The 26,455-nt window shown below is 39.9% G+C and overlaps 1 protein-coding gene across 1 annotated transcript in view; it reads right to left on the bottom strand.

Annotated features, from left to right (window-relative positions):
• CADPS2 (Ca++-dependent secretion activator 2) overlaps positions 1-26,455 on the bottom strand; it is a 143,534-nt gene that overhangs the window by 115,989 nt on the left and 1,090 nt on the right. The window contains 4 exon segments of the mRNA XM_014549913.1: positions 1,617-1,853; positions 5,353-5,490; positions 9,630-9,710; positions 24,609-24,941. Of these exon segments, the coding sequence (XP_014405399.1) occupies positions 1,617-1,853; positions 5,353-5,490; positions 9,630-9,710; positions 24,609-24,941 (789 nt within the window).

Below are 26,455 nucleotides of genomic sequence, written 5' to 3'. Positions count from 1 at the left end.
AAGGGAGAGGGAGAGAGAAATATCAATGATGAGAGAGGATCACTGTCGGCTGCCTCCTGCATGCCCCCTATTGGGGTGGGGATTAAGCCCACAAGCCCTTGACCAGAATCAAACCTAGGACCCTTCATTCTGCAGGCCGACGTTCTACCCACTGAACCAAACCAGCTAGGGCAAAATTTTTATTTTTACTAGAGGCCTGATGCACGAAATTCACACAAGAGTAGGCCTTCCTTCCCCCCGCTTCCCTCTGGCACCTGGAACCCGGGCTTCCCTTGCAGCCCTGGCTTCGTCCGGAAGGTCGTCCAGAAGGACATCCAGTATAATTAGCATATTATGCTTTTACTAGTGTCCCAGTGCACAAAATCGTGCACAGGGGGATGGGGGTGGGTGGGGATGTCCCTCAGCCCAGCCTGCACCCTCTCCAATCTGGGACCCCTCAGAGGATGTCCCTCTCACAATCCGGGTCCGCTGGCTCCTAACCGTTCACCTGCCTGCCTGCTTGATCGCCCCTAACCCCTCTGCCTGCCAGCCTTCTTGCCCCCAACTGCCGGCCACGCCAGCCTGCTTGCCCCCAACTGGCCCCCTGCCAGCCTGCTTGCTCCCAATTGCCCCCCGCACCCGTCAGCCTGATTGCCCCTAACTGCCTCTGGCTTTGTCCAGATGGACATCCGGAGGTCCCCCGGTCTAATTAGCATATTACTCTTTTATTAATATAGATTATTATAGACTAAGAGGCCCTACTAAGGAGGAGGGTCCCTCAGCCCAGCCTGTGCCCTCTCACAGTCCAGGACCCCTCGGGGGATGTCCGGGACCCCTCACTCGTTACTGCCCACCTGCTCGCTGCTCCTTAGCACTGCCACAGAGGCTGAAGAGGCTCCCGCCACCGCCAATGCGCTCGCCAGCCATGAGCCCAGCTTCTGGCTGAGTGGCACTCCACCTGTGGGAGCGCACTGACCACCAGGGGAAAGCTCCTGCTTTGAGTGTCTGTCCCCTGGTGGTCAGTGCACATCATAGCGACTGGTCGTTCTGCTGTAATGGTCACTTAGGCTTTTATTACATAGACTAGAGGCCCCGTGCATGAAATTCATGCATGCAGGGGGTCCCTCAGCCTGGCCTGTGCCCTCTAGCAGTCTGGGAGCCCTTGGGGGATGTCTGACTGACGGGAGTGGGCCTAAGCCGGCAGTCGGACATCCTTAGCACTGTCGCGGAGATGGGAGAGGCTCCCGCCACCACCACTGCGCTCGCCAGCCGTGAGCCCGGCTTCTGGCTGAGTGGCGCACCCCTGTGGGAGCACACTGACCACTAGGGGGCAGCTCCTGTGTTGAGTGTCTGCCCCCTGGTGGTCAGTGCACGTCATAGTGACCGGCTGTTCAGTCCATTTGCATATTACCCTTTTATTATATAGGATTACTTAATCCCAATGGCGCTGCTTTATTTAAAGGACAGTTTACATCAATTTGCATTCACAACCCGAGGGCCTTGCAAGTGAAGAATAACTTAATTTCTTCAATATATACCATACTATTTAAATGTGAAAGGTTACCACAAAGGTCAGCAAAAACTATCTGCAGCCTCATTTACGCTATCAGAGGCGAGCAAGAGAGAAGGCCACCTACCTCTAAGGTGAACGACAGCACCACGTCAGATTTGGACAGCTGAATCTCACTCTCATCTCCTATGTCCAAAAATGCAGAATTCTGGGAACGTTTTAATTTCTGTAGTTTAAACTCTGGACCACCTTTCGAAACTGGAAGACTTTCCAAGTTGGCCATTAGCAAATTCACTGAGGATCGCAACTCTTCTATGTACATAGTCTCCATTTCTTTTGTTAAGAATTTGGGGAATTTTCTTTCCTTGAAAAGAATTTTTAAAATAACAGTGTTACACAAGTCATATTTCTAGTTGTTCATAAAACACATTTGGCATATAGTAACTCTTAGAAATTGCAACACTAGACATAATGCATCTACTTTAGTCTCTAGGCTTTAAAAGCCTCAGGCTCTGGCGAATTTGATTATATCTGAAGGTACATGATATACCCTACTAAAGATCGTTATGGTACAAAATGAATAACATTGTATACATTTCCACATTAACTTTATTTTTCATGAGGTATTTGCTTAAAGGATAAACAAACTCTGAAAATATACATGTAAGAAGTTTTAGTGTACAGATGAATCTTAATTAGCCACTGTTAGCTTTGAAATTCTTGGGATATCTGGCCTGAGAACAATGTTCATTGTGCACTGTTTTGACTTTTAGGAAACAAATTTTTTAACAATATCTTTCCTTCTTAACACACATGTGCATTGTTTGGAGGTTATGCTTTTTATAAATAAGCATTCAAAGGCAAAAAAAAAGCCACAAAGGTCAGAATATTAAATAGCAATACAGTCATATTTCTAAAATTGCTTAATTTTCAATATGTCAAGATCCCTTATGTCCATAAATTCAGATTTTTCGTAAAGCCTTAGAAAATATTAAGTTTAAAGCAAAGAAACAATTTATGATAAAAGCTTAAGGTAAAAAAGTAACAATATCGAAGTTAAAGATTCTATGTTTTCTGAATTACATGAGCATTGCCATTCAATCCTGCTACCTCTGCAATCAGGTTTGTTTCTCCCACTCAACTAAAAGCACATTCCAAATGTTGATATTTACGTAAGGTATTGAGAGAGATTGCCAAACTGTTCTTAGAGAAGATTATATACATTTATACTCCCACACACAGCAAATGAGGTTTCCTCACACTCTTAGCTCTGTCTTTAATCTTTGACAACCTGACACTTAGCTCTTCTCTTAAAGGTAGAGGGTATAGAGCTTTAGAATGTCGAGTGCAGTGTAACATAACCACCACTGTACACAACTGGCTGGGGTGAGAGCAAAGCAGACATCTTTCAGATGATCGCCTAAGTTTCCAGAAAACCAATGCCTTCACTGTTGTTTCCTGTGGCATCATTCAAAACATCAGCTAAGATCTGCACCTCTGTGTGACTGGACCACATCCAGCGCACGCTCATCAACTGGCAGCAGGCTCGGCCTCACCGGCACCAGTTCGTTCTCACGATGGGAAGAACATCTGGTGTCACTTTTCAACTCAGTCCCAGACTCTCAGACCACCTGCTCTGCTTTTCCCCCACGTAAATTTCACATGTTTTTCTTAAAGTAATTTACACATAATCAATATTAAACTGTATATTTATTATCACAGAATGATTAAAATTCTACATGCATAATTAACCTCCCCAAGGAAGATTAAGTATCCTTTCAACATTCCTCTATAGTTTTTTTAAAAATATATTTTATTGATTTTTTACAGAGAGGAAGGGAGAGGGATAGAGAGCCAGAAACATCGATGAGAGAGAAGCATCGATCAGCTGCCTCCTGCACACTCCCCACTGGGGATGTGCCCGCAACCAAGGTACATGGCCTTCACCGGAATCGAACCTGGGACCCTTCAGTCTGAAGTCCGACGCTCCATCCACTGAGCCAAACCGGTTAAGCTCGTCTATAGTTTTAAGCAACATTCCAAAATAGCAAGTTTGCCTCCACAGTAAAAAAATATATATATAAGTACACAGTTACAGAATACCTTTATTACCTTTGGGAAAAAAAAATAATGCTTTGGGATGGTTTTTCTGTACACATACCAGAAAAAAAAAGCAAAATAAGCCATAATAACTGAATTTTACACTTGCGAACCAATTTTATTAGCTGTCATAAAAAGCATCCAAAACTTAGAAACAGGGCAAAAAGCTGAGGTGACAGTTCCTTTCAATGTCATGTGCGGGAAAAGGCCATCCAAGGATCATCTGAGGAAATGTGCTTATTTCAATTTTCTGTTTACTATTGATTAAAGCTCCCAGACAGTGAAGTTACATGTTACCTTATAGACATTTCTCTGAAACACATGCAAATAATCTGTGTCTGGTGAGTAGAATAATCCAACGGTTATAATTTAAATCCTAGTTGGAAATTAATCCCTTTTATATCTCTATTAATCTTACTTTACCTTTGCCCCAAACACCCAGTTTTCAAACACCCTCCAGTTTAGACTAGTTTTTTTTTAATTTCTTTTTATTGATTAAGGTATTACATATGTGTCCTTATCCCCCCATTATGGACTAGTTTTAACATCTAACTAGTTTGCTCATTAATTATGCATCGAATGAAATCTTCATTGTATGTTCATTTTATATTTGTATAAGAGTCATAATTGTGCCTTTTAAAAATTATACTTTAGCAAAGCAAAAGGCAAATATATCACAAGTTTGAAAGTTTGTATGTTCCATTTTTATTTTTCAAATTTTTGGGGTTTTATTTTATGGCAAATAGCATTGGCACATGAAAAAAAATCTATTTTTTTTACTGACACTATTACAGATGTCCTCCATTCCCTTCCCCAAGCATTTGCCCACCTCCACCCAGCCCCCACCAATGTGTCCCCTGGTCTTCACTACATTGTTGTCTGTGTTCATATATATTCTCCCCCCTCCCTTTGGATACTCTCTATTCTTATTTACCTTTAATTAAAAACACTTCATTCACTATCATGTTTCAATGAGAAGACTGTTAGGAATCACCAAACTTAAATATTTTGTCAGCATTTTCAAACTTTTAAGAAAACAGACTATACTAGAATATTTTTCTCTTTGAAAAAAAAGTGACAACTCTGTTTAAATGCTTTTAGGTTTGCTGATAGTACTTCATAAACCTTATTTAACTTGCTTGTGTTACCTATTTCTTGGAAACAGACCAATTACACATCAGACAAGTATACATGTTAAATGCGATCTTTTAAATTAAAACAGCATCAGAAATAGGGTTACTCTCTGGTTTAACTCTGAATCACCAAGTGTCTGCTATGTGTTCTATTCTAGGCCCTTAGGATGTAACCACAAAGATACTGATTTAAAAAAATCCTCTGTACTATGGAGCTTAAATTTTACTGTGAGGAGACATATATCATAAATAAGGAGATCATTTCAAAAGGTAGAAAGTGATCAGTGGGAGAAAAAGCCCAGATGGCGACATGTAGTGTAAAGGTGTTGTAAATATGGTGGCCAGGGAAGGACTCAATGAGGAGATGACCTTTAAGCATAAAAGTAGATGAAGGAGTAAGATAATTAATTTTATATGTCAACTCGGCTACACTATGGTGCTGCTGTTTGGTCAAACACTAGTCTAGATGATGCTGTGACGATAATTTTTAGATATGATTAGCATTTACAATAAGTAGACTTTGAGTAAACCTGATTGCCTTCCCATATCTGAGTAGGCCTCATCCAATCAGTAGAACACCTTAAGAGCAAAGCAGCAATTCTGCCTCAATACTGTAATATCAAAACTTACCTGAGTTTCTTGCCTGTTGGCCTGTCCTGCAGATTTTGAATTCAAGACTACAATATCGGCTCTTCCTTGAATTTCAAGCCTACTACATTGCACTATAGGTTTTGGACTTGCCAGCCCTACAACCATATGATCCAATTCCTATACATCAAATCAATCAGTTAATATTTCTCTCAACATATATATTTATACAGACATATAGACACACATATCCCTATACATATATGTATATATATTATGTGTGTGTATATATATATGCATATATGTATATATATAACTGTACATGAAATTATATTATGTCTATATGTATATCTATTATGCATATATATCTATGTCCAGAGATAATCAATAGGAGATCATATATCTACATTGGTTCTGTTTCTCTGGAGATCTCTGTTTAACTCTGGGAGAAAACCACTGCAGGAAGGGAAAGTAACCAGACCAAAGACCCTATGGCAGGAAGGCCAAGAAGGCTGACAGAGCTGGGGTGGACTGAGCAAAAGTGAGAGCTTGAAGGATGAGAAGGTCAGAGAAGGAATTTGCAGGCCACTGTAGGAACTTGTTATTTTATTCTTGGTGACATGGGGAGAGGTCTTTGTGCAGAGAATCACTGGCTGTCTGGTTGAAGTAGAAACTAGGAGCCTAGCCAAAGGACAGAATGGTGGTTCAGGTGAGACACAATGGTAACTGGACCAGAGTGACAGGTGGAAAACAGTGACAACTGTTAAGTTCCGGAAATATTTTGAACACAGGTGCAAACAGAGTTCCTAATAAATTTGGCATGAGGTATGAGAAAAAGAAAGGAGTCAAAGATGATCCCAAGTTTTTGGACTGAGTAACTGGAAATATAGCACTTGCAAAGACTGGCCTACTCTGACCTCTTGCCTGAAAATTGTAACCACCCTTCCTCTCTGTTGTATTTTCCAAATTATCAAATGATCACCTTCCACAATTCAGTTATATAGCACCGGGGTTCTCCCAAATAAAATTTAAGCTCCACCATGGCATGGCAGATATATTTTTGTCTGGTTTTATCCCAGGACAACTACATTTGTCTAGATCAGCGGTTCTCAACCTGTGGGTCGTGACCCCTGATGGTCACAGGGTCGCCTAAGACCATTGGAAAACACATATCTAATTACATATTGTTTTTGTGATTAATCACTATGCTTTAATTATGTTCAATTTGTAACAATGAAATTGGGGGTCACCACAACATGAGGAACTGTATTAAAGGGTCGCGGCATTAGGAAGGTTGAGAACCACTGGTCTAGATGCATCCCAAGCACTTAAAACAGAGCCTGGCTATTTTAATAGGTATTCAAAAATATTTTGGCTCCAAAATTCAGGCTTCAAAAGGTTAAATAACGTGTCTAATGTTATATATCTAGGAACTAATGACGGATTTGACCACAGGTCTTTCTGGTCCTGTCCACATTTTTTCTCCTACTTCCTAATTATACCTTGGCTGAAATATTAAAATCAATATTTCTATCTCTTGGAACAGAAATTTCTGCCCTGTGGTTTTATTATATCGTGTTGTTGAGTAGTGTGGTAGAAGATGTGACTGATTGTGAACTACTAACTATTAATACACACTTCCGGATTTATCAGACTGAAGAGTCAGCTGTGTCTCAGAGAGAGGGGCCAGGCTCTGGAGTCAAAAGACAAGGGTTTGAGGCCTGCCTCCACCACTTACTTGTTATAGAATCTGGGTGAACTCAATCATCTTGCCTAAGCCTCGATCTCCTTGTCTATAAAATAAATTCATTATATCATCTACCTTCGTGGGTGAATAGAATTAGTGTAGAGATATAATCCAAAAAGGTCAACAAGTTGTAATTAGCCTTATAAATATTTTATAAAGATGGCTTAAATTTGGTGACACTGAAGGAGAAAACAATTAAACATGCTCTATGTCAGTAGTCTATTCAACAGAAATTATCTTATTTTTTTAAAAAAATCCTTCCATATTTCTTTTTATTAAATATTTTTATGTTTTTATTGATTTAGAGGGAGAGATAGAAACATCAGTAATGAGAGAGAACCATTACTCAGCTGCCTCCTACAAGCCCTTGGGAGAGAGAGATAGAAACATCAGTAATGAGAGAGAACCATCTCTCTGCTGCCTCCTACAAGCCCTCTACTGGGGATCGAGCCCGCAACCCAGGCAAATGCCCTGACCAAGAATTGAACCATGATCTCCTGGTTCATGGGTCGACACTCAACCACTGAGCCACACTGACTGGGCTAAAAGGCATCTTATTTTTGTGTTGTTGTGGGTTTTTTCCCCCATCTGATCCCATTGGCTTCACTTCCTTCTCCACATTTACTACTTGATCACATTTCTGATAAAACCATCAGGGTCCCCTCAAATAAAAGTCTCAGAGTGTGCATCACAGGCCCTCCTCCTCTGACTCAGTACAGAGGTTATTAACACACATCCCCCTCTGCAAACAGAAACAAGAGAGCATATCAAAGGCCTCCCTTCTGTTCTATAAACCCTCTAGAAAATTATCTAAACTTTATCCTAATGTGTCAGATATTCAGCAAGGCCATTGAAGAAGCAAGTCCAATTTATGGCAATGTGCAGTCTCGGGTACAATCTACATACAAGCAGGCAACTTACAAACGCTGAGCCCAGGAGCAGAGTCCTGCCCCAAGGTGTCTGGCACATTCATCTGAATTCTCTCTCAGCCTCAGGTTTTTAAGAAAAGCGAATGCCCTTCCAACCAGCTGTCATTTTAGGTAAGGGTTTCAAGGAAAGTGTTTTTCTCTCTAAAGCTTCCAAAAGCCTGCAGCTTATTGATTTCTATCCTATGATCCCATATTCCAATTTCTAGATTATGTGCTGCCTCTCTGGAAATCCAGGGGATGGCAACATGGCAAACTGTGCTGCCAAACACTGCTCTTTTTGTGAATGTAATGTTTTAGCCCCAATTCATATCATCTTATGACCTCTCTCCTCTAGAGTTTACTCCTTATACAGGGATGGGCAGGTTACAGTTGGTTGTACGGAAAAAGACATGCAGGTCATGATTATTACAACAGTGAATAAATACACTCTGCTTCATCTACTCACAGCTGTAAACCTAATTTTTCCTGCCCTGTATATCTCTGACTTGGTTCTTACAACATATTGTCATCTCTATTACCCATTTTCTTTTAAATTTTTTCTATTTTTCTAAATACCTCCAATTTCTCAGCTATTCTCTGCTTTGTTAATAGACATTTAGATAAACACAACAGTAGTATTCTTAAGACTTATAGATTCATAAATACATATTTTATTTGCAAGAGAAAAAAATGTAATTATTAAATCATTTTAAGACGTGTCTTCTCAAATGTTAAAAACTTCAATATCTTGATTTGGGAGATGGTTATACAGGGTGTATATACACACATGGAGCTGTAAACTAAAGATGTGTACACTTTGCTGTGTACATGTTACACCTATTTTCTTAATGAAGAAAAAATCCCTGAATAGAGAGGACTCTTCAGAGACAGAGAGGAGGAGAATCTATTAATCCAACATTCAATGTTTTTGCTTAGCAGAAGGGAAAGGAGGGGGGGGGGACTTATTCTCAGAATAATCAAGAGCTACCTCAAGTCTATTGGGAGGGACTAAAATTTTTGCGCCACTGAAGTAAATTAATGTAGCCATTTACTAAAGAATAATTTAGACAATGGAGTCCCAAGCTCTCTAACACGTCTCCAACATTGAAAAGGAAACTCATGGCTTTTGTTCGAAAGCTTTTTCTGTTCATAGAAACAGTGATTGCACAAATAAAATGACTACAATATTATACTGAACACACTCTGCCAGACTCTGTACTAGAAACTTCAAATGATATTTTTCATCCACCCAATCATTCAATCAAATATTGGTTGACTACTACTGTGTGCCAAACACTGTGCTGGACACTTTGAGATATATACTTTCACAGAAGGGAGATTTTTCTCCCTGATTATGTTATGTTTAGTGCAATATTAAAATTCATGTAAATTTTGCAGTTTGAGAAATTCAGGCATTGTTTTAAGAATAATCTGCAAAAGTTATCATTGAATTTAAACATTTCACATATACGATGGATATGTAAAATAGAGAATCTGTTCCATTTAGATCATATACATTCAGATATTTTGGCTTAAGAAGTATGTGCATCAAGGAAAAAAAATGATAAAATTATGCTGGCTTTATCTATACAAAACTCTTTCAGCTCACAGAAGTCTAGGTAAAGAAAGAAGTATTGTACAGTATGTCCAAGTTAATAATTTACCTTTGCCATCTTCTCTGCCAATTGCAACCGGCCATCAAGTTCCCTCCTGATCTGGGCTGCTTGTTCATCTGCATTATCCAACTTAAAAAAAAAAACACACAAAAAACACAGAATTATACATATGTGATTGCTTAATTACAGTGACCTGCAGATTACAGTAAAAATTAAATGACTCAAAACCTTTTAAAATAAATTTTCTCAGCTACCTATTCAAAGAGAACAGTGAAGACTATTTAATTAGGTTAGCAGTCCAATTAAATTTCTTGGGCGCTTCTCATTGTGTTTTGGTTCACAATAAAAGTTAATAAATCTCTAAGGTTAATAGCTCAGTTTACCAAAAAACTAATTATAACAATTCTTCACCTAAACTGTTTTGGTTCACAATAAAAGTTAATAAATCTCTAAGGTAATAGCTCAGTTTACCAAAAAACTAATTGTAACAATTCTTCACCTAAACTCGTGGTCAGCAAACTGCGGCTCACGAGCCACATGTGGCTCTTTGGCCCCTTGAGTGTGGCTCTTCCACAAAATACCACGTGCGGGCGCACATGTACAGTACGATTGAAACTTCGTGGCCTATGCGTAGAAGTCGGCATTTTGTGGAAGAGCCACACTCAAGGGGCCAAAGAGCTGCATGTGGCTCGCGAGCTGCAGTTTGCCGAGCTGCAGTTTGCCGACCACTGACCTAAACTGTACACAACTCTAAACCAAGAAGTCCTCATTTCCTTCAGGTTATTTTAAATTGTCATGAAGTTCATTCAGCTCACTTTTCTGTCTTCATGAAGGTCAGTCCTAAATGGCTCCAGATAGATACATCTCATGTTTTGTTCTTTGAAATTCCCAGAATGCATTTCTGGACTGTGAGATACTGAGTCATCATTTCATTTCTTTGTTCTTTTAAAAAACAGTCCCTTCATTTTTATAGCAAGTCTGTATTAGTGCCAAACTACAAAAGTACTATTTGATTGAAATAATTTTCTACCATTCAAGTCTTTATATATGCCTCATTCCAGTACCAACAAACTCACACTGCCAAGACAGCCTTCCATTCTTTCACAGACTGGCACCACATTAGAATTTCAGTCTTGTTCTAAATTGGACTGAAAGCAAGAAAAGCATGCTATCATCATTTTTAAGATATCTGCACTTACATGAAAAATTACTTTCACTTCTCCAATGAAATAATCTTTAACTTTTTCTATACCTTCCTTTAACTTTCCTCATAATTCCTTTCCCCCCAATTATTCATTCAATCTTCCTTTATTAATCGACTAGAGGCCCGGTGCACAAAAATTTGTGCACTCGGAGGGGTCCCTCAGCCCGGCCTGTGCCCTCTCGCAGTCTGGGAGCACTCGGGGGATGTCCACCTGCTGGCTTAGGCCCGCTCCCCAGGGGATCGGGCCTAAGCTGGCACTCAGACATCCCTCTGGCAGCCCGGAAGCCCTCAGTGGATGTCCACTTGCCAGCAGGGAGCAGACCTAAGCTGCAGTCGGACATCCTTAGCACTGCTGAGGAGGCAGGAGAGGCTCCCACCATCACCACTGTGCTGGCAGCCGTCAGCCTGGATTGTGGCTGAGCAGAGCTCCCCCTGTGGGAGCGCACTGACCACCAGGGGGCAGCTCCTGCATTGAGCGTCTGCCCTCTGGTGGTCAGTGTGTGTCATAGTGACCAGTCATTCCCAGTTGTTCTGCTGTTAGGGTCAATTTGCATATTACCCTTTTATTATATAGGATAGAGGCCTGGTGCACGGGTGGGGGCTGGCTGGTTTGCCCTGAAGGGTGTCCCGGATCAGGGTGGGGTGCCTGGCCAGCCTGGGTGAGGGGCTGATGGATGTTTGCAGGCTGGTCAAGCCCCACATTGGGGACCCTCATCCCTTGGGGGTTTGGCCAGCCTGGGTGAGGGGCTGAGGGCCGTTTTCAGGCTGGCCACAGCCGCGGGCTGGAAGCAGGTATCTGGGATTTATTTATCTTCTATAATTGAAACTTTGTAGCCTTGAGCAGAGCTCAGGGCTGGCAGGGCAGGCGGGAAGTTTGGCTTCCTCCATCGCCGGGGGCAACCTAAGCCTCCTGCTTGCTCCAGCTCCGTGGCCGCTGTCATCTTAGTTGGGTTAATTTGCATATTTGCCCCTGATTGGCTGGTGGGCATGGCTCTTGGGCATGGCTTGTGGGTATAGCGGAGGTACGGTCAATTTGCATGTTTCTCTTTTATTAGATTAGATTATAAAACCTGTTAAACTGACCTGAGTCATGCACAATATGGGAAGCACTGGGGGCTAGAGATGGGAACCAGGTAGATGTTTCTCTGAACTCATTTCTTCCCCTCTCCCATTCCTATCATTAAGAGGCCTGCACCACACAATACAACCATGTCTTAGTAAAGATCCACCTAAAGATCGAATTAGTACTGAGTACATTAAACACCCAGGAGAATGCAGATTAATTTGTCCATTTGCTAAAGAACTAAAAGCTGACCATGTTACCTTCTGAAACTCGCCTTAACAAGAAAAAGGTAAGTAGGAGCAAGCCAGGTCAACAGGATGGTGGTGTTGGAATGCACATGGAAAGCAAAGAAAAGGGAAGATGTTCCAGTAAGAGGCACCAAGTCTGGAGTTGAGACTAGACCAGCCGTGGGCAAACTATGGCCCATTTGAAATTAATAAAACTAAAAAAAAAAAAGACCATACCCTTTTATGTAATGATGTTTACTTTGAATTTATATTAGTTCACACAAACACTCCATCCATGCTTTTGTTCCGGCCCTCCGGTCCAGTTTAAGAACCCATTGTGGCCCTTGAGTCAAAAAGTTTGCCCACCCCTGGACTCGACAATGGTTTGGGAAATGAAGTACTTTGGGGTTGGGGGAGGGGGACTTGGGAGATGGGTCTGGAGAGAGAGGAAGAGCTACTTCATGAGCTCATCTTCATGGCCAGGGAGTATGGAGTTGGTTCCTACATCAATGAGAAGTCATTAGAAGGTTTTACCTCTTTTGTAGAAAGATATCATAAAAAAGGAAAGGAAAGAATTGCATGGAGCTAAAAAGTGGGTCAGCTGTCATACAGCTTTTCAGCAGTGAAACACCGAGAGGGGGGGATCAGATCACCAAGCGAAGAAATAATAAAGTGATGCTTACATTCCACCCCCCAAAAAAGGGTTTGACATGATCCGATCTGAGCTTTGGAAAGGAGAGATCTGGATCAGATCACCAAGCGAAGAAATAATAAAGTGATGCTTACATTCCACCCCCCAAAAAAGGGTTTGAGCAGGTGACGGACATGATCCGATCTGAGCTTTGGAAAGGAGAGATCACTCTGTCTCCAGCACAAACAGGAAGTCTATTTGTTTATTTAAAAGAAGATCTGGGGTTACCTTTCTAAAAAAATATGTTCCCAAGTTGATTTTAAAAATCAAATCCATTTTAAAACAAGGTTAAAAATAGGCAAGATTTTCATAAACTAAATCCTTATTGCAAAGGAGTTTCTCTGTCATCTCAAAAACAAACACACTTATAAATTAAACTTTATCATAAGTCTGTATGTATATGAAAAACATAGTATATATAAGATTCAATATTATCCATGGTCTCAAGCTATCCACTGGCGTGGGGGGGGGTGTCTCAGAACATATCCCCTGCAGGTAAGGGGACTACTGTAATGTTGGGCCATGTAAATAGCATGCCTATATACCCAGTTGTTCAAACCTTGGTGTCATCATTGAACTCTTTCCCTCACAGCCCACATCCAACCCAATCTAGTCATGTAGAGTAAAACCTAGAGTCACATAGTTGAGGCAGACCAGAATTTAGGTACTGTGAGTCCTTGACCAAGACTCTTTCTACTTCAGTATGGTGGAGCGTTTCCCTAGCTACTTCAAGCACATCTCATTTTTGCAAGTACAGTTGTACATATTGTCATGGTGAAAATATTGTTTTCTTTTTTTAACTCTCCAGAGAACTTGGTTTTGCATACCGCTCCCCACCCCAACCCCCAAAAATGAGGGAAGGAAGAAGAAAAGCCTGAATGGATGGTTTGTAGATGTGAGGCATTAGACTTTAAAATGGTGGTGACACACCTGTCTCTGGTGCCAGATTTGGGCTATGAGATAAAGAAAATGGGGATATGGAGTTGGTGGTGGGAGCCAGGGTCAAGTCCTCACTCCACAAAGACTTCACCTTAACTCCATTTTCTTTTACTTTAAATTTCTGATTTCAACAGTTTATGTGATGATAGATTACCTACCTCACAGATGGCCTTTCTTGGCACAGGATAGTTTCCAAGTCTTTGAAAGAGGGTCATTCAACCCTGACAATAACAGATGCCCAAATGTACCTTTATTCTCTGCAATGCCTCTAGTAGCTATTACATGGAGCCTTCTACAACTTGTAAAAATATTTCACTGGTTTGACAAATATTTAGTACGGAAGACAGAGTTGTATTTTCCTCCTGTTCATTACACAAGGATTACTGTTTCCACACTCAGACTTCTCTAGGCTAGGGAGTTTTAATTCTGGACCTTTGGGAGTCTATGAACCTATTCAAGTTGTGGTGAAAATCTGGTAGAGATATGTGTTTCTTTCCCCTTGGGGAACTGTTTAAATTTCATAGCTTACCAAAGATTCTCAAAGGGGTGGTTAACTCGAAAGAGGCAGAAAGTCATGTTCTAGGAGAAACTTCTGTATAGAAGCTTCTGTTTGTTTGTTCTAAAAGAGTCTGCAATGGCTTTCAAACATAAGATATGGAAAACGGCCACCTCAGACCTACACATCATCAACCCTACCCTTACAGAGATTTGTTAAATTCTTTGGAAAGGGGCAGTAAGACCTAGGCTCTTAACAATGTTGACTTGAATGGCCCATGACCACTTCATTAACTTTGCTTTTTTTCTCCATTGTACAGCAAGCCGTATTGCGAAGTCTTCAGCAGCTACAAAAAGTGTGTCCTTCCAGAAGTTCACACTTTATACCGAAAATAGTAAAAACTGTACGTAAAACAATATAATTGATACAAGAAAGTTACTGGTCAAGTATTGTGGGAATTCGGTGATGGAAGAGATGTTTTTCCTGGTTGACAATAACAGGATGAATTTGTGAACACTGAAATATTAAAAATGGAGTTTGAGGGGTAGAGAAAACGTTGACCTGATGCAGCAGTCTATTAGGCTTAACATACAAATCTCAAACCCTGGGCTCTCCATGCCCCACGCCTCTCATGTTCCATGGAAACAGCTCTAAGAGAGGTCTCAGAGATGTCCAGCAAATCTCTCTTTGCAGAAGTCCTGGGGAGGACCAAAAGCATGTGTTGGTGGCCAACTATCTGACAGTTAAGAACATTTTAAACACACCACAAAAATAGCTTTACTGAGTTTAGCCCAACTGCTCCATTTTATAACTTGTGATATCATTCTTGCAGTGCTTAAAAAATATAAATATCAAATACTTGGATAAATTAAATCTCATATTTTAAACAAAAAAGATATTTTAAGAAGTGCTTTTCACACCCTGTTGAGCATCATTACCCTCTCTGATTAATCTATTTTCTAGAATCAGGATAACTGTCTTTATATTAATATTGTCAATCACTAGACAGAGGGACTATTGGCTGTGTTTTCCATACTGATGCCTTTGTGCATGCTGTGTCAATGTGCCCTTCTTCCGCCCATGAACAAAATCAATTCGATTTTTCTCTGTGACCCCACTCTAATTATGATAGTTGCTTAGAGTTGCAGCTGAGAGGCCGGCAAGTTAGGCATTGGAGTCCGCAGTCACTGACGCAAGCAAGCCTCCCTGCTCGCTTCAGTGCCTGGCTGCCGGCCGCCATCTTGGCTGACAGTTAATTTGCATATACTCACTGATTAGCCAATGAAAAGGGTAGCGGTCGTACGCTAATTACCATGTTTCTCTTTTATTAGTGTAGATTGTCAATCACTAGACAGAGGGACTATTGGCTGTGTTTTTCCATACTGATGCCTTTGTACATGCTGTGTCAATGTGCCCTTCTTCCACCCATGAACAAAATCAATTCGATTTTTCTCTGTGACCCCACTCTAATTATGGTGTAACTCTTCAGACATATTATATTGTGTTATTCTTGTAATATTCATTTTTATGCTTTATTATTAGAAATACAAAGTAGACTAGGATTTGCACTGTCATGGAAATTTAGTGTTTTCCCTAAGATAAATTCATATGCTGGTCCACTGTATTTAAATTATCTATAAATCTGGAGAGTTACAAATAATCCATCATGAACAATAACCAACACAAACCTAACAGTGATTCCAAAAGAACACTCTACCCAACATTTTACCATATAATTTTCTAGTTGCTCCGTGTTTGATTTATTTTGACGGTGCCACATGTATGGGTTTTTCAACGTAACCTTAAAACACTGACCAAAGCTTTAAGTATTAGCAAATTATTTTATCAATACACCTGTTAATTCTCCACTATCACTTGAATCACAAATTATATGTATCATAAAGATAGAGCATAACTCTACCCTACTGACTCTGATTATTACTGTTGTTTCCTGTGCTAGCCCCCTCACTCTCTCAGCCCACAAGCACACACGTTGGTCTTAGCTTGTTCTAGATGTCAGAGTGTCTGCAGTCATTTCTCAATACAATGTCATAAGGGCCTCTCTCCTGAGTTCCATCCCTCCACCTCCAATTGAAGGCAAAGAATTTCCTTCAGGCACCCCACAATTTCCTCAAAGTAAAACTGAACTTATCTCCTTTACTATCCACTCTTCAACCTGACTTCATTTCTACATGATTCTGACTACCCATAATCAGGCTAAAATCTCAGAGGGAGGGAGGAAGGAAAGGAAGGGAGGAGAAAAAAAGGAGAACAGGGAGTAAATGATGAGAACAAATAAATATGAATGAGAGAGATGATACCCAAACACCCTAAGCCTAGTATCCAGGTCCTCCCATGTTTTTTACCAATCTAACTTTCTAACCTCTTAGATAATTCCATTATTTATACAAATTAATCATTTTTTATTTTTCAGTTACAGTTGACATACAATATTATATTAGTTTCAGGTGTACACCTCAGTGATTGGACATTATAAAACTTAAGTAATCATCCCAAAAAATATCATACACATCTGATACCATACATAGTAATTAGAATATTGACTATATTTCCTATGCTATTCTGTAACTATTCTGTAACAACCAATTTGTATTTCTTTTTTTTATATTTTATTGATTTTTTACAGAGAGGAAGGGAGAGAGATAGAGAGTTAGAAACATCGATGAGAGAGAAACATCGATCAGCTGCCTCCTGCACACTCCCCACTGGGGATGTGCCCGCAATCAAGGTACATGCCCTTGACCAGAATCGAACCTGGGACCCTTCAGTCCGCAGGCTGACGCTCTATCCACTGAGCCAAACCAGTTTCAGCGAATTTGTATTTCTTAATCCCTTTACATTTTTCACTCGAAACACCTCCCATCCAGCAACTGTCAAAATTATCTCTGTATCTATTAGTCTGTTTCTGTTCTGCTGGTTCACTTATTTTGATTTTTTAGATTCAATTGTTAATAGATATGTATTTACTAGTATTACCATTTGATTGTTTATATTTTTTTATTTTTTCCTCTTCTTCTTATTAAAGAAGACCCTTTAACATTATATTTAATACTGGTTTGGTGGGGATGAACTCCTTTAGCTTTTTCTTGTCTGGGGAGCTCTTTATCTGACCTTTAATTCTAAATGATAACTTTGCTGGGTAGAGTAATCTTGGTTGTAGGTCCCTGCTTTTTATCACTTTGAATATGAATATGTCTTGCAATCCCTTTTGGCCTGCGAAGTTTATGTTGAATATGTTTTCAAATTCTTGCTCATTCTCTTCTCTTTCTGGCACCCCCATGATGGGAATGTTGGTAGGCTTGAAGTTGTCCCAGAGGCTCCTTACACTGTCTTCTTCATATTTTTTGTTTGTTTGTTTTTTGTCTTTTTGCTGTTCGAATTTGGGTGTTTTTTCCTTCCTGATATTCCAAATAGCTGATTTGACTCACAGCATCCTCTATTCTACCATTGATTCCCTATAAATTATTCTTTATTTCAGCTAGTGTATCCTTCATTTCTGACTGGTCATTTTTTATGTTGTTGATCACTAAGTTCCATGAGTATCCTTAAAACCATTGTTTTGAACTTCGTATCTGGTAGTTTCTTACTTCCATTTCATTTAATTCTTTTTCTGGAGATTTCTCCCTATCTTTCATTTGCAATGTTTCTGTTTCTCCACATTTTGCCATCTTTTCTGTTTTTCTTTCTGTGGATTAGGTAGAGCTACTATGTCTCCAAGACTTGGTAGAGTGGCCTTGTGTAGTAGGTGTCCTGTAGGTCCCAGTGGTTCAGCCTCCCCAATCACCTGAGCTAAGCACTCCAGGCATTGCCCTGTCTGGGCTGTGAGCACTATCCTGTTATAGTTGAGCCTTGATTAATGATTGCATCACTGGGAGGGATTGACCTCCAGGCCAATCGGCTGTGAGGAGCAGCTGCAACTACAGTGGAAGAGCTGCTGTGCAGGAGTCAACCCTATGGAGCAGCACTTGCTTCAGTGGGGCTTTGGTGCTCACCGAGTCTGCCCCTTGAGGGTATCACTCATGGAGGTGGTAGGAGTGCAATCTGGTGTGAGCTAAAGCTGACCACAAGGTTCACTGGTTTTGTGGCCTCCAGGAAGTGCAAAATCAGCCACTGCCTGTGCCCTGCCTGGGGCCACCCAGCACAAGCTACAGAGCAATCTGCAGATGGCTGCTACTTGCATTGGGCATGGAGGTGCCCAGGAGAGGCCAAGCTGTGAACCAAGGAGGGCTGCTGCTGGTGCTGGGCTTGGGCCCATTTATCAGGCAGTACAGGGCACCCTATGGCCAGCTGCTGCTTGTTTGAGAGATTTTAGGAAAGTCTGAAGCATGAGGCAAGAGAGGCCAGTTATATGGAAAAGCCATTGGAAATGGATTGGACTTGCTGCTTAGGTGGGGTGGGGTCTCAGGGAATCACCAGGGCAGGACAAACAGTGTGGGCCAGGTTGATGGAAACACAGGTATGGCGCCTGCCTGTCGGCTCTGTGGTAGGGAGGGCTCAGCAAAGAAGCAATGGCTTCTGCTAGCACTTCTGTCTTGGAAAAAGCTGTCCCCATCCAGCTCTTGCCCTGATGCCAGACTATTTAGTTCCTCCCTGTATGTCCCTGGTTCATTTCAAGCTGCTGCCCCAATGCTGTAGCTCAGAGGGAGCGAGTCTGAGTAAGTCTATGCATGAACCCTTTAAGAACTGCCTGGGACCCCAGAAATATAAGCATCACTCATCCACAATCCCTACTGGTTTTTACGATCTGGAGATGTGGGGACTTCTCAGCACTGGAATCCTGGGCTGAAGGGTCTGGTATGGGGCTGGGACCCCTCGCTCCTCATGGAGGGACCTTAGCAGCCAAGATGTCCCTGATAAAAAACTGCCACATGTGGGTGTGGGACCAGCCTATTTTGTGCCTCTGCCCCTCCTACTAGTCTCAATGTGGCTTCTTTTTTAATTCCCTAGTTGTAGGACTTCCATTCAGCCAGAGTTCAGATAGTTCTGAAGGATGGTTGTTCTGTAGTTTAGTTGTATTTTTTTTATGTAGTGTAGGGTGGAGGCAAGTACCACGTTTAACTACACCACCATCTTGACCAGAAGCCTCCCAATCATGTATTTTGCTTGTGTTTCTCCTGCCTGGGACTCTCTTCTTACATACCTTCATTGCCCAGATCAATCTCCAAATCTTCTGAGAAGACTACTTAACCAATCATGTAGTAACAAAGCAGGTAGTATCTGATAACTTATCTTTCATAGTTGTTTTATTGTTGAACTCTGATACTTAGGACTTTACCTCAAACTGCAATGTATGCCCTCTATTAGTACACCCTTCTCTAATAAAATCCATCTCCAATGGTGGGACTCATATAACTAGACTCAATTTTAATACAAATACTAAGAATAATTCCTGTATTTAAAAGGTCCTTAGACCCTAAGGACCTCCATGCTGACCCATCTTCCATAAGGCAATCTCCTTTAAAAAACAAAAACAAAAAATCCCTTCCTCCCTTTTTCTTGATCACCGAAATTAGCCAAAAATCACCAGGTAACTAAAACTTGTTTTGTAATTTCTTACAATGAAAAGAACATGAGGAAATGAAGTCATTCCTCAATTCAGAAGAGCACATTGCCTATATGATGTTATGTATGAACCAGGTAGCATTCTGTCTGCTGGAGGAAAAGTTTTCAGAGAACTCCTTTACCGTATATCTACCTTCTAAATTATGTAATAGAAACCTAACTCAGAAATAGCAGTTCTGCCATGGATTCTCACTGAGTCTTAAAAATGCATTTCCCAAACCACACTTTCTTTTGAATACTTAAAAGCAGGGAAAAGATAAATGAGTTAATTAGATATAAAATTACCCTATGTGAACTGAACTAAACTATATTAAATAATAGATCAAATGTTCAAAAGCGAGAATATATAAAATTTAACCTCAAACATAAAAACCCTGGAACTTCAACAGCCTGGAGAATATGCATGCATATTCTCTAAAATAGTAGATATAATTTGGCAAATTTTTACATGTCATGAAATTTTCTTTAGTTATTTTCATTTGGTATTAACAGTTTATCTTCTGGACAAAAGGAATGAGCTCATATCTTCAAGCAATTATTTACTAACTATACTCACCCCAATAAAGTAACTGAATATACAGTCACATTACTAATGAAATAATGCTGAAATTGAGAATTTAGCACTAAATAAAACAACACATGCACTATCAGTGCTATTAGAGAACAGTAACACCATAAAGTTCTCATGGTAAGGATTCAAGAAAAGTCCCCATGTGGATGAGGCAGAAAGAGGGGAAGAACAGCCATTATTAACCCCCTGGATTCTTTTCCCTAACAAAGGGGGACAGGCTTTGCCAGAAGGAGCACTGGCAAGTTGTCTCAGCTGAAGGAAGAGAAGGCTGCCTCTGTAGTCCTTTGCAGCCTTTCTACGGCTTCCATTGGAAAAAACGAACAAACAAACAAAATCCACAGTGAACAGGAAGAAAGACCTCAAGAAAATACACTGGGGATGCTGCAACCAGGGACAGGAATACAGTACATGGGTGAAAAGGGAAGCAATATTCGTAGACAAGGGACAGAAACCCCTGTGAAGGTTACAACCCAAGATGTAGGCCCCCTAAAAGAGTGAGGCTTCCTCGGGTAATAGAATATGCGCTATTCCCCAACTCCCTGCCACAACACCAACACAGCTCTAGGACAGTAACAGTCCATCACAGCTACAAGATGCAAGACACTGACCCTCTCTGAGGAGGAATACCTAAGGAAACCCAAAGTCAAGAGGAAGACAAAGACAAGGATACGAGAACTTGAAACTTCTTGTACCTATGGCTACAACAAACATTAAGCACTGCCCAACTCCCAGTCAGATCAACAAATATCCTCACACTAAAGGCAAATATATTTCAGTTCTTGTTACCTGATACAATGTGTCTGGATTTCAATAAAAAATTACAAAGCATGCCAAAAGGAAAAAAGAAACAGTGTAGAGAGCAAAAACAAGAATCCAAACCAAATTTAGAGGTGACAGAGAGGTTACAGTTATCAAACAAAACATTTTAAATAACTATTATTAATATGTTAAGGGCTCTGATGGAAAAAGTTGAAAACATTCTCAAATACAAAGAGAAAAAACTCCCAGACAAACAAAACAGAACATCCCAGAACTATGGGACAATATCAAAACTGTAATACCCAAAGGAGAAGAGAGAATGGGACAGAAGGAATATTTGAACTAGTAATATCTGAGAACTTTCCAAAATTAATGACAGACACCAACCCAGGAATCACAGAACACACCAAGAAAGAGAAATATCAAAGGAAAACCTATACCTAAACAAATTCATATTTAAATGGCAGAAAACTAAGATGATAAAATATTGAAGGAAGCCATAGGACAAAAACACCTTACCTGTAGAGAACCAAGAAGAGCTATATCAGAGTTCTCATCAGAAACCATACAAGAAGAAAGTGGAATGAAATCTTCAGTGTTGAAAGCGAAAAAGAGCTAACTGATAATTGTGTGTCCAATGAAATTATTCTCTAAACATGAAGGAGAAACAAAGTATTTCTCAGACAAACAAAAACTGATGGAATTCATCACCAGAAGTCCTGCCTTTTAAGAAATATTAAATGGCCCTAACCGGTTTGGCTCAGTGGATAGAGCGTCGGCCTGCGGACTGAAGTGTCCCAGGTTCGATTCCGGTCAAGGGCATGTACCCTGGTTGTGGGCACATCCCCAGTAGGAGGTGTGCAGGAGGCAGCTGATCGATGTTTCTCTCTCATCGATGTTTCTTACTCTCTATCCCTCTCCCTTCCTCTCTGTAAAAAACCAATAAAATATATTTTTTTAAAAAAGAAATATTAAATGAAGTTTTTCAGAGATAAAGATACTGATATAGGTAAAAAACTAAATCTACATAAAGAAAACAAAGGAATAGCAGAGAAGGAACAAATGAAGGTAAAATATAATCTTTTATTTTTCTTATTTTTTTCTTAATTGATCTAAAATTTTATAGCATATAATCAACAAACTGAATAACAGAAATGTCACAAAAGATGGGAAGAAGGAATTAGGAATTCTCTATTATGGGATAGCATTACACTTAACACCTTATTGTGTTATTTGAAGGTAGACTTAGATTATTTCAAAATGGATATTATAAACCTTAGGGCAACCACTAAATAAGTTTTTTTAAAAAAACAAGTATAAGTAGTACATCAAAAGAGGATATAAAATGGAATCATAAAATGTTCAATTAAAAGTAGAGAAGGCAGAAAAAGGAGGGGAGACAAAGAACAAATGCAAGGAAGTGACAACACAAAGACTGTGCAACTTAATATGAGTAAACTATTTCAAATATGAATAGTCTAAACACAGCCATTAGAAGGCAGAGATTGTGAGGTTGGATTAAAAAAACAACAAGCCCTAACCGGTTTGGCTCAGTGGATAGAGCGTCGGCCTGCGGACTGAAGGGTCCCAGGTTCGATAACAGTCAAGGGCATGTACCTCAGTTGTGGGCACATCCGAAGGGGGTGGTGTGCAGGAGGCAGCTGATCGATGTTTCTCTCTCATCATGGATGTTTCTAACTCTCTATCCCTCTCCCCTCTCTGAAAAATCAATGAAGATATATTTAAAAAAAAAAACAAGATGCAATTATATGCTCTACAAGAAACCCGCTTTAAACATAAGGAATCATATAGGTTAAAAATAAACAGATGGAGAAAGACACCCCATGTTAATCCTAATCAAAAGAAAGCTGGAGTAGCTATCTCAGTATAAGACAGTAGATTTCAGAGGGGAAAAAAAGAGGGACTTTATATAATAATAAAGGAATTAATTCCGCAAAAAGACATATTCTAAATGTGTACAAACCTAACAGACCATAAAAATACATGAGGCAAATATTGATAGAATTTTTAAAAAATTAATCTGTTGTTATAAAGATTTGAATTATAAGTACATATGTTCCAAGTCATAGAGGACATAAATCAGGGGATCCACACCATTGCTTTAGAAGTGATCTTAAAAGCAAGCAAAGGATTAATTTTAAAATATCTTGAGTTAATAAACAAACTCATAGATTCACATATATTTGTGACCCTGTAACATCCAGTATAAACTTTCATGCATATGTAATAACTCCTTTTCTGGGTCTATCTACTCTATTATACTTTGGCATATGGAGAATAAATATTTTTATCTTGCTCAGCTTGATTTTCCCAATACCTAGCAAGGTTTTTGACTTGACTAAATACCCAAGAAATATCTACTGAATCTGAATTTTACTACTAAATTAAGTTAATCAATATTTAACTGTAAAGTAAGCTATTGTTTCATTAAAAATACAAACTACCAGTTGCATTTATCTTTTAAAGTAGGAAATTTTGGTTTTACAGTCACCTTCCACTATTATCAAACTGCCAATGGGCTTAATAACACAGTTAGAAACAATTACCATGAATCACCATTGTTCACAGGGTTAAGGTGCCACATTGCTTTAGTATTAATTAACTCTTTTAATTTATTCATCTTAAATGATACACAAATTAGTTATTCAAAGTAAATGATGGATAGAATGTCAAAATAAGAGAAGTAGATCTGCAAAAGATTAAAAATAAATGTAAACATATAAACAGTGTAGAAGTATAACTCTTAATGAACTGGTGAACTTTTAAATACCAGAACTTCGTCCATTTAAATTGTGTATCAGGGCAGAGTTAAATAATTTATACCTCTAAAATAAGCAAATAAAATGCAAATAGGGAAGGAATACATTACTAGACAAATCACAGGGTCTAAAGATGAAAGACTTGGAAAAAAACATGATTTTTATTGAGCTTTTACATATGTATGATTTGAATAAGAACAGAAAAGAAAATACATTATTCACTGTAATCACTTTAAATTATGCAGTTTAGGATTCATCTCCAATTAATTTCTATCTGGCTAGGTTAAAAAAAACCCTGAAATTTCAGTTACTTCCATAAAATTTTACGTTATCTTTATGTAAAATTATTTTGCAGTGAGGAATAACTGTTTATTATAAACTGCCAACCTTCTTCAGATAACAAATTATTTCTATTTTACTATTTGGACATGCCCCTTATATACCAAACAGGTACAAATCTGATGCCCTAAAATAGGGCACATGGGGACATTTATTTACTAGATAAAATGTACTGATGTTCTTCTTCCTCTATCAAATAATTCTTTCAAAACCTTCTTTACAAATATCACTATCTGACTTATTGAAATTATATTTCACTCAACTTTTCAACCAAAGTGATTAAATAGGAAGTAAAGGACATCTCCATAGGCTTGTAAACACTTGAGGTTCACTCTGAGTCCCGCAGGGTAATGGGAAATACGATGGGCCACTTACCTGACATGCATTATAAAGGAGTTGGTGCTCCAGTTTCTTAATACCCAGAATCTGCTGAAACATTTCATAGAGCTGTTCCTTGCTCAGAATAAGTTCAGACACAGCACTGAGGGTCATCCTACTTGGCTGTTTACACAAGTCCTCTTCACCCCTGTAAATGGCATCGTATTTGGCTATCCATGAGCTCAGCACTGTCTCTTTGCTTAAGCCATCAATTTCTGGCAAACTCCGCACACGTTTCTCGATGTTCTTCTTAAACACCTCTCTGAAGTCATTCGCAGAACATCCTCCACTCTGAACCATTCTGGCCACTCGATCGCTCTTCAGAAAAACCTGGAAAAAAAATAAAGAACAAAAACCCGTTTATAACTAAGCAGAGACACTAACACACCTGCTTGTAGCAATCTAGCCAGTCTTAACACCAAACATTCCACAGTGATTCAAATGTTTTTTTTAATATATGATAATGAATGATATAATGGAGGCCCCAAATCTACTCTCTAAAATGTTGAAATATTTAGGAGAGACAGTAACCAGTGTTGAGGAACTGTAAGATGACCTTGATCTACATGCTATCCCCCCACCTGTAAATCAGAGGCCTCTCTGCTAACTGAATCCTTTAAGAGTTGATTAAGAAAGTAATTGGAGATATGACTGTACTTGGGAGTTCTGGCTAGTTTTTCAGCAGAGATAAGGTCCCCTATTGTTTGAGCGAGGATCTGAAAGCCAATAGTGCGGTAAGTCCAGTATCCAAGTCAATACGCATCATGTATAACTCAATCACGAATGCTTCACATTTGGGTGTGAGGGTACGCCCAATCCCATCCCTGATCTCACCAGTCCTCCAACTTGTCACACATTTCTTATAACTAGGAAGAATGGATGACAGAAAAGAGATGCTCATGAAATAGGTAGGAAGATATGAGCAATCTATATATATAAAAGCCTAATATGCAAAGTGTCCCCTTGGGAGTTCGACCAGGAGACCAGGAGTTCAATCCCTCAACTATGAAGTGTGCTGACCACCAGGGGGCAGCACAAAATGAAAGGAGGCCCCAGCCGGCAGCTGGAAGGCCCCGATTGGCCCCGGCCTAGGGATCCTACCTGTGCATGAATTACATCCACCGGGCCACTAGTAAGTAATAAAGTCATCCTATATAATAAAAGCCTAGGTGGCGTGATGTACGACGTCATCACAAGATGGCCGCAACAAGATAGCCACCCTCACGTCATCGTAAGATGGCCACCACAAGATGTGGGATCCTGTGGGATCAGGCCTAAACTGGCCGTCGGACATCCCCCAAGGGGTCCCAGATTGGAGAGGGTGCAGGCTGGGCTGAGGGAACCCCCGCCCCTGTGCACAAATTTTGTGTACCAGGCCTCTAGTATCATATAAGAGACATCAGGCAATCTCTCCCTTCTTCTAAGTTAAGGACCCAAATATAAATAAGTATCAGTCATGATTTATTAAACATCTATTCTGTCATCAATATTCCTAAGCATCCTCGAGGGGTCATATATAAATGCTTTTTTTCTTTCTATAATGACAACAAATTATCCCAGAAGAGTCCACAGGACTGTTTAATGTAGCCTCCAAAAGTTATATCTGTAATTAAACTTATGGAACAAAAATTCTTGTCAACTTTTTTTTAAAATATATTTTATTGATTTTTTTTTTTTTACAGAGAGGAAGGGAGAGAGATAGAGAGCCAGAAACATCGATGAGAGAGAAACATCCATCAGCTGCCTCCTGCACACTCCCTACTGGGGATGTGCCCGCAACCAAGGTACATGCCCTTGACCGGAATCGAACCTGGGACCTTTCAGTCCGCAGGCCGACGCTCTAT

Source organism: Myotis brandtii, unplaced genomic scaffold (genome assembly GCF_000412655.1).
Source record: "Myotis brandtii unplaced genomic scaffold, ASM41265v1 scaffold575, whole genome shotgun sequence".
Taxonomy (NCBI): domain Eukaryota; kingdom Metazoa; phylum Chordata; class Mammalia; order Chiroptera; family Vespertilionidae; genus Myotis; species Myotis brandtii.
The sequence above is the reverse complement of the archived record's forward strand: the minus strand, read 5'-3'. Positions and strand labels throughout refer to the sequence as shown.